We start from the raw sequence: 9,474 nt of genomic DNA, 5'->3' as shown, positions 1-9,474 counted from the left end.
CGGTGACTTGCGCCAAAGGCGATTCCCCGATTGGTCGAGGGCGCAGGGACCACGAGCCTCGGCCATCAAATCGCCGGTGACCAATCGCGCGCTGCTCTCCCGGGGGGGAGGGGGGGGTGTGGTCTATTTAACCCAATCGTGAGCCGTGCCGCGGCAGCAACGCGGAGGGCGGCTCGCGATTGGTTAAAGAGTGCGTCTCAACCAATCGCGAGGCAACGTGGAGCCGGGGATGCGCTTATGCGCTCTGCGAAATCCAAAGTCGGTCCCCCCCCCCAGCTTACTTCCGCGCGGTGGAGCGGAGTGAACGTCGCTGGGTCGTCTTTGCGGTGAGTCGCTCGTTCTTTCTTCATTCACGGCGACCTCCGCTTGCGCTCGAGGTGTCTTTCAACAGCGACAAGGGAAATAACGATGGTGAATGTATGTGGGGTGGTGGGGCGGGGGGATTTTGTTCCGACGAGCGCGTGTGGTGGGATAGGCCGCAGGTCACGTCACCGCACTCGCCTAAGTGGGCTACCGGGCTTACAAGGGGGTAAGGCCGCCGGCCTCGCGCGATCACCGCTCCCCCCAATTCGTGGTAGCTGTCTCTGCTGTCACCAAATTTCCCTCTTTATAGTGTTGTGTGCGAGTCCTCATTCCCTACTCTCCATTAATATGTATTTTAAAATCATATACTCCCATCAAAGAGCGTATCCAACCAAATTGTACAGTGTCCTATGGGGGATCGCTTATGGCCGCATCAAAAATTAGATTATTGACGTGGCTTTGAGTCGAGGCTGGTGACAACGTTGGCCTCGTCTTTCCAAACCTCGAGTGACTCGTACAAGGTGGCTTTATTGATAGTTGGAATGTGGTGACGTGTGACGAGCGTATCCGTGCTGGCGGACTCGCAAGTAATGTATGTCTCATAGAAATAGGACTGTGGAAAGAGCTACTTTATGCTTTTGGTCAACAGGTTTTTTTTCTTCCAGTAATGAATTAAATAAAATACGACTCCACACACGTACAAAACTATTGTTTTTAGTTGATAGGGCCTATGTGTCATGCAGCGCTTTCACCAACTAGTTACTGACCAGCGTGGTTTCGGTAACGTCAAATAACAAGACGTGGGGAGAGAACCTCATGCAGCAGTGGATTAGCAAAAGGGATATACTGTACACGCTATCCAGCAGAATTTAATTAGGTAATCTCTGGAGCTGCTCTGACCTGGCTCTCAGCAGTGGCAGGCTGTTTAAACAAACACTGCCGGGTTGCCACATGTTTTTGGCAAACTGTGTGAAAACTGAGGCGCGTTCAATGCAGAAACTAATATGTAAAATAATCTCCCCGTACAGTACGCTGCCGTGGAGAATTGTGGGTAACAATAGTGAGATTTACACAGGCTTAAACTTGCTCAATGAAGTGCCTTCATTTGCACATTTATATTGTCACCAAAACTGCCCCCCCCTCTCTGGCATTAAATATTAAACCTCACATTCCCTGCTCAAAATCATCCTCATTAGATGCGCATATTCTCCTATTTGTCAAATTGCCCCGTGAAGGAGTTCACTTATAGACTCTTAATCAATCCATATTTAATTGTATTTCGTTTTTGGTCGGCATGTGATACCTGTCGTGACATTGTTACGGAAAATGGTTGTGAACAAAAATGGAACAAAAACTGAAACGTGCACATTTAACAGGAAGAAAGAAGAACACACCGATGAAGGAACATTTTAATTACATAATTCAAACTGTTAGCAAAAGTAATTAAGCATCGTCAAGAAATGTTGCTAGAAGAGATAATGGCCGATGGTCAAGGACAATTACGGAGTGGCAACCTAGGAACAATGGATCTGAGGAGTTGTGATGTCCGTTTCTTTATTTAATCATTTTGATTCTGTTCCACATTCAATAGCTGTCATCGGTATGTTCTGCTCCGTTTTCCAGCTGCATCTCACGGACAGATATTTCCAGTTATTTAATGACGTTATCGTACGTGACTTTTGTATTGTTTTTTACATATTTTATTTTTCGCCCAATTAAGCAGCTTTCTTCATCAAGGTCGGATAACATTCCCAGTAGTTCATTCCTTCTGAATTAGATCTGCATCAAATGATTATACTCGTTTTCAGATTCCATCACTGTCATGAGTTACTATTCCATCTTTCGCCATAATTTCTACAAATTATCAGTTGCCAATCAACATAATTTTGACTGCTTTCATTCTCCCTTTGCTTGCTATTACATCATCGGTCATTTCCTGACCTATAAAAATTAAGAAAACTATATGCATGTCCTTCACTGAATCCAAAATGCACGTATAACAATGTAAACGCGTGTATAGTTCCTTAGTTAAAAGGACACCCAGCAATTGTTTGTTTTGTATTTATAAGTCGATCTACAGATGAATTGCACCTTACAAATGTAAAGTGTTATTATAAGTGAACGTCTACAAGGAAACGTTCCACTGAAGTTTAGGTTGGCTACTTTTAAATTGCAGTTATTTATTGATGTGCTGTGCACATGTCTAAATAAAGCAGAACTTCTACATGGTCATAAGTATTTGTTAGGGCCAACTAAAGTTGCTATGTGTTGTCATATTTAAAGGCTGGTTGCTATTGATTCACTTGGTATATTGCGTGACATTACTAAACACATAGCACACTGTTATGTAAACTAATGTAAAATGGGAACTGAGGTACATTCTGCAGATGTAGCTGAAAATGCTATTTTGCTTTGTGTCACTATTAAGTAAAATATACATTTACATTATTTCTATCTAATGATGGAAACTGCTCTATTTTGGGATTTTGCGTAATGGATTAGAAATGCACTTTAAATTTCCTTGTGAGGTAATTCAAAGTTTATTGCAAGAGACTAATTCGTTGTATGCACATGTGATTGTTTTTGTAGGAATGCAATTTCACGTGGAAGTTGCCACAGGCATTGGAGAATAATTGTGACTCTATCATGGCTACAGCTTCTTGTGATGAAGTGCGACCAGAGGGCCAACTAGACATTTCAAGTGTTGTTGATGAGGAAAAGACAAATTTGCTTCAGCACCCAGACCACACTGGAGGATCAATACCTAATGAGGCATTATGTCTGCCCAACGAATCGCAAGCCTTGGGTGTTGGTGCATTGGCAGAACATGTAAATGTACAAAAAGAGGATTCAATAACAACAGAATTGCAGCCAGATGAGAGGCTTGGCGAAGGAAAACTTGTGGCAGTGCAACTGAACTCTGAACTTTGTACCAACTCGTGCCACGTAGCAGAAGAAGCTAAAGGTGAACAGAGCGAAGCAATTGTAAAGAGCAGTACTGACGCAAATGTGGTCGTGATGAATAGTGACTCTTCACATGCAGCAGTTTGCAATGTGGACATTTTGGATTCAAAAGCTGACACAAACAGTCATGAAAATATCACTGCAGAAGCATCCAGTTCAGACTCTGAGAAGCCAGCACCTAAGTCGTCGCCTGAATTAGTTCCTGCTGAAGAAGCATTGTTAACTGATATCGAGATGGAGCTCATAGAGCATGAGTTACCTCCAACCATAAAAGTTCGTAATGGAATTAAAAAAGAAGCGAGCATCGCCGCTGCTTTGCGTGAGCTGGAAACTCTAAGACTGCGTTGTTCTCTGCAAGAGGAAACCATCAATAAGTAAGCAATTTGCACAGCATTGAATTGTACTTTGAACTCCTTATCTTTTGTTAAAACCCTTGGACTTGCTGTTGTGATTTGTAGGGAAATGTCAGTTCTTTTTTTACAACAAAGAAGCCGTTATTAAGATTACTTTATGATTGTACAGTTACAGGATTGCATCATACGTTCTTCAACAAAACTTATTTTAATTTGACATTTGGCTCCAGTGGATTTTATAAACGTAATTTTTATTTTAGAAACGCTGTTTTATGTACAGTACGTAATGTTTTTCAGATTAATTTGTAGGCTTATTGTAAACAAATGTTTTAGCTATGTCTTCGTTGATGTTTTATATACGGGATTTTAAGCTGCCTCACGTTTAACAGCAAACTGCTGTAATATGCTGCAATGGATGTACAGAATTTAATATTTCATCATAGATAGCCATGTGACATGTTTCTGGTAGTTAAGGTATAAACCACATGTTAACTGTAAGGTTCAGTGTATCATTACAAGGCATGTAACATGTTCAGTTTATTTCATCTATAAATATTCCAAGGCTAGAAGATTAATTTAAACATCTGACGTCAGGTACTTTTCCACCTACATTCGGTACTTTTTTACCTTAATATATTTAACGGTGCAGGTTTGTGTTTACAATTCCACAATAAATGTACTTTTAAATTTTTGTAGCTCCCAAGTGCAGCGAGCTTTCTCATAAGTGTGTCATGTTGTAAGGGTATAAACGGTATGCTTATGTATCCAAAGTGTACCAGCTTCATTGTGTGTGCTGCTAATCTTATCCTTCCCAGGTTGGCAGCGGTTGACCAGAAGCATCAAAAAGAGCTTTGTGGGCTACAAGCAGAGAACAAGAACCAGAAAGAAGCTTTAGAGAAACACATTGCAACAGAGTTGCTCAAAAACTCCACTATTAAACAGGTATTAGCATTTTTTAACAAAGTATCTGCAACCTTGCAGGTATCAATGAATTATACTACATTTTTATTTCTGCTGCCTTTTACAACTAAAGTATGGAATTGTTCATTATGACATGATTGAAATGTGCAGGTGTGCATTACATTTAACAATACGGACTGTGAAACTGCAGCTGTGAAGATTTAATCTAATGACAATACAATGTAATTTGTTCTAATTATTAAAATACAAATTCTTTATTGGTGTTGTTCTTGATCTTAGAAGATGACCACCATGCACAACAGGTTGTCGTTATATGCTATGGGCTTAGATGGGGGGACAGCAGAGGGCAAATGTAGCAAACTCCATTGTTATACTCTATGCTTACATTTATGTGCTACCTGCGGTCACCAACCCACACTGATCAAGTGTGGTGAAATATTGTCACGCCGTCTGGGTTGTGACACCAATCGTATGGCATTGCGAGGCAAAAGCTGCTGTACATCTACGCTGGTTATAGGTTTGCAATGCAAGAGACTAGGCCAATGCTCTTGTATTATATTTTTCAAATATATCTGGAAAGTGGTATTCAGGTTAAGTATTGTCTGTTGTATTCTTTTTAGCTGGAAGAAAAGCTGCAGGCATGCCAGCAGGAGGTGACTGCGAGCAAGGAACGGCTCGCCGCCCAAGAACAGGCAGCCAGGAGCGCAATGGCCCAGATCCAGAAGGACTTGACCCTTCGCTTGGAGCAGGTGGGGCTGCATCTCAAGTGCCAAGCGTCTGTTTAGAGTGCAGCCTCTTGCACACATCACTTGGCCAGATCCTGTTTTCAGTAAAAACTGAGCATAGGGCTTAAGCTTATGTAATGAAAGAGCCACGCGAATATATCATTTTGGCATGTGTTTCTGTACACATGTTGATATTAAACATGTTTATCATTTTTAAGCTCGGACGAGATTTCATTTTGTGTAAATATTCTCACGAGTACACTTTGTTATAGTTGGGTCATGACACAGTGTGTGAAATGTTTTGTCAACAACAGCTTTTTGTTTTTAGTTTTATCAGCTGTGCTACTATACCAACTAACCATTATTTGCTGTGTTTGAACTTCCTTTTCTAAAATTATATCCTGTAAATGTTGTAGTTGAGTTCATGGAATTTACACTGCATGCACCATTCACAATGCATTCAAAATTCACATTGGCAAGTTCACATGCATGCATTCCAACTAGTAATTTGTAATACTAAACACATTTAATTGTATTGTGATTTACTTGATTTAAGTGAGCGTTTATAGAAGGGGATGGGGATGCGTTTTTCCCCATAGGTCTAAATTAACACTTACACTTGTTTTTCCATTTGCTGTGCTATAAAGGCCAATAAGCGATGCGAGGAAGATCGTAAGGAGAAAGAGGCCATGGTCATGAAATACGTGCGTGGGGAGAAGGAAGCGCTGGACCTGCGCAAGGACAAGGAGGGACTGGAGAAGAAGCTGCGTGAGAGTATGAAGGAAATGGAGAAGTTCACAGCCAGGGTGAAGCTGCTTACCCAGGAGAAAGGGCGTCTGGGCACTCTCTATGAAGCCAGGGTAAGTGGGCATGAATAATCATTTGGTATGTCTCATCCGTTCACTGCAATTTATTACTGGCAGACTCATGCTCATTTGCAAACCGGTGCTGTATGCACCTGTTCTGCACAGGGAGTCACCTTGCCTCGACCTAATCAGGTTATTGGAAAGATTGAGATGTAATGTTCGGTGCTTTTGAGTTGCATTGACATTTAACCAAGTGCCCTATAAATACAAATCCTTCATTATTCTCAGAGTGCTGTACCTATTTCATTTTTCTTTTGCCAAGTTTGCGGTTACATTCTAAGTAAAATGAATGGAATTAAATGTTTTAATCCGATGGTCATATCAGTTTTAGAGATTGCACCAATTCCTTGACCCATATGTTGAACTTCTTTCATACCTTGTGTAGCCAATCATGCTGATCAGGTGCAGGGTGGGGGGGGGGTGGCTTGCCTTCCAATTTCTAGATGTGCTGCATGGTTTGGTAAAGTGGACTTAAAGGCTATGTAAAGATACAAAACGATCATCACTGGTGCCATCGATCCAGGCCATATGCTACCGCATGGGGTATGAATGTTTCAGAAATAGAAATAGTTTAAACATGGTACGATTCGTATGCCTATTGATTGCTGCATATATCATCTAATTTCAGGATGGAGATGTTCACAAACTGAACAAGGAAATCGAGAAACAAAAAGAAGAAATCAACTCTCGTGCCTCCAAAATAAAATGGGCACAAAACAAGCTCAAAAGTGAGCTGGACTCTCACAAGGTAATCTCATCTTCAGTGCATTTTGTTTTGTACCCTGTATGAGCGTATACATGCATACCTAGAGCCATTTGTCAGTCCACTGCTGGATTAAGGGCCTTCCCGTGCCATTTGGGTCATGTGAGTTGTTCGGCCGTAATTCGCCATTCTAGTCGGTGCTGGTTGGTGAAGGTGGGATAAATGTGGGAGAGTGGTGAATTACGGCCGAACAACTCTCCCACATTTATCCCACCTTCACCAACCAGCACTGACCAGAATGGTGAATTACGGCCGAACAATTCTGGTCAGTGCGGGTTGGTGAAGGTGGGATAAATGTGGGAGCATGAAAGTACAGTACAATGATGGATTTGCTGCATTGCCCTTTGCTCCCAAAATGTATCCCGCAGCATATAACACCTGCTTCGTAAAGTTGTTTGCACTTGCAAACGATATGCAGGCTCAACGCTGCTTAGTCTCAGGGTGATTTGGTCAGTGTACAAGTGTATCGGTACAATTGATGGTTTTAAAAAAATGTCCTCGTGCGCTTCTATGTATTTGAAAGGGCATGTCTTTCTCATTTTACTCGCTGAACACATTTATTTTTGTTTGCGTGCGCAAGGTCACGTTATATAGTCATTCATAAAATGTGACCTTTGTATGAATACTGTACCTATCTCAAATATTGTGATGGGTACTTTCTATAATTGTTTCGTCTAAAATGTTATTAATGTTATGCACCTGCATATGTGCACAGCGTGGTGCCACTAGTAATGTAGTGTGGCATACTCCAAAGATTGCAAACGCAGCACGTTTAAAACATGATCAATTATTCATAATTCAATTTGGACGGGGTACTGGTTTATGGATTGCTCAGATAAGAGGAATCAGATGCCATAAAAGTAATGACGTATTATAAACAGCCCTTTATCATTACACTGCTGGATGAAGGCCTCCCCATTCCAAGTCGGTCTTCAAGGTTGCCTGACCATATTTCACCACAGTGTTGGAGGGAGGGGCTCTGGATGAGTTGATACATTGCCACTGACGTTAGGCCTGGGCCAGGAATTAGATGTGCCATAGCCCTTGCATAAATCATAAGTGTTTGCATGCATAATAATTTTAAATAGGACAATGATGGCTGGGATTGCAGGTACAGTGAAACTACTTGTCTAATTCACTGTTATCCACACTTTGTATTATCTGCACACCCTATGCAATCCGCATGTCTTTCTATTATCTGTGCACTATATTCTTCCTATTATCCAAGCAATCGTGTGGATAAAAATGATTTTATCTGTAAGTGTCAGAAAATAATTCCTTTTCATCCAGAACATTGTGCAGATAACATTACCCGAATACAATGGCAAATCCTTTTTATTGTTCGCGACTAATCCGGAACTCAGGAATATCCATGGATGATAATGCTATTGATTATAATGACGATTCTTATAGTTATGGTGGTTATGGTGAATGTTATGATCATTATGATGCTGGTATATTAATGGATAGACATTTCCTGGAAGTCATTACCACTGGACGCGAGCACACATTGCACAGATTAGAGAACGTTTGTACCAAAGTAATCTTATTATTTCCCTTTCCGCAGACTTGACGAGACACAAAATTATTCCGAAATGGACTTTTGGGAGCATTGTATTTCCTCTTATCCAAGCTTTTGCTCAGATAAGAGGAGTTATCGGGAAGTGGCAGGAAATTCATCCTCTTACTCGATCTTTTCATGGAAAAATGTGATCCATGCCTATAAATCCCTACATTAAGCTTATGACTATTCCACTGTAATGTATTTGTAATTGTTTGGGCTGTTTAATTTATATTGCATGACTGAATATTGTTGTTTGTGGTTCTTATTTAAGGAAACAAAAGAAAAGTTACGGGAAACAACTGCCAAACTCTCAGAAGCAAGAGAAGAGACGGAACAAATCCGAATGAACTGTCAGGAGATGATCAAGACCTATCAGGTAATGATATTTAAATGCTTAAAAACTACATTGCATTACTTTTTCACCACATGCATTAAATGTAAAAAAATCTGATGTCTTAAACTTTAGCATAGCTATGGGGATAAAAGCCATAGTTATTTGTTACTCATACTTCACAGAATATTTGCATGTACATGTATTCTCACGATTGGCTTAGTTATTGTTCGTAAAAGTCAATTTTGGTGGGTGCAGCCATGGAGCTTATTTAACCTTTACTTGCACATACTTTAATTCCAAAAGTAGTTGTGTTTTTTTTATTATTTAAATGTTGGAGTGGCTAGACTTACAAGGTGCATTAAAAATCATGCCTTGAGAATCTTTTTAACTTTCTTCTTCTGCCACTAGATGGCAGGGGGCATACGCATATCACAACGGCTGTATACTTTTGAACTAATATTGAACTGATTATTCCAGTAGTACTACATATACGTCTTACCTTACAGGAGAGTCTGGTGGCACAACGCAGAGACCACCACTCACCCAGGCATCCCCCCCCCATACACTAACCAAGACAACATATGCACAACACTCAGTCACCCACTCAAACAAACAACACTCTATAGAACACTCATCCAGACTCGTGAGATAAATTACATTGTATTGTAAATATGGAATATG

General features: G+C 40.7%; 1 protein-coding gene across 1 annotated transcript in view; it reads left to right on the top strand.

Moving 5' to 3' along the window:
* The first annotated feature begins 156 nt into the window (after positions 1-156).
* The window catches only part of CCDC186 (coiled-coil domain containing 186), a 29,652-nt gene continuing 20,334 nt past the window's right edge, over positions 157-9,474 (top strand). The window contains exons 1-7 of the mRNA XM_032950598.2: positions 157-326; positions 2,893-3,641; positions 4,436-4,562; positions 5,162-5,290; positions 5,914-6,126; positions 6,761-6,880; positions 8,731-8,835. Coding sequence (XP_032806489.2) covers positions 2,950-3,641; positions 4,436-4,562; positions 5,162-5,290; positions 5,914-6,126; positions 6,761-6,880; positions 8,731-8,835 — 1,386 coding nt within the window. The 5' untranslated portion in view covers positions 157-326; positions 2,893-2,949. The remainder of the gene's footprint in view (positions 327-2,892; positions 3,642-4,435; positions 4,563-5,161; positions 5,291-5,913; positions 6,127-6,760; positions 6,881-8,730; positions 8,836-9,474) is intronic.

Source organism: Petromyzon marinus, chromosome 9 (assembly GCF_048934315.1).
Source record: "Petromyzon marinus isolate PM22_M1 ecotype Great Lakes invasive population chromosome 9, UKy_Petmar_22M1.pri1.0, whole genome shotgun sequence".
Taxonomy (NCBI): Eukaryota; Metazoa; Chordata; class Hyperoartia; order Petromyzontiformes; family Petromyzontidae; genus Petromyzon; species Petromyzon marinus.
Note: the sequence above shows the minus strand (reverse complement) of the source record. Positions and strands in the feature narration are given on the sequence as shown.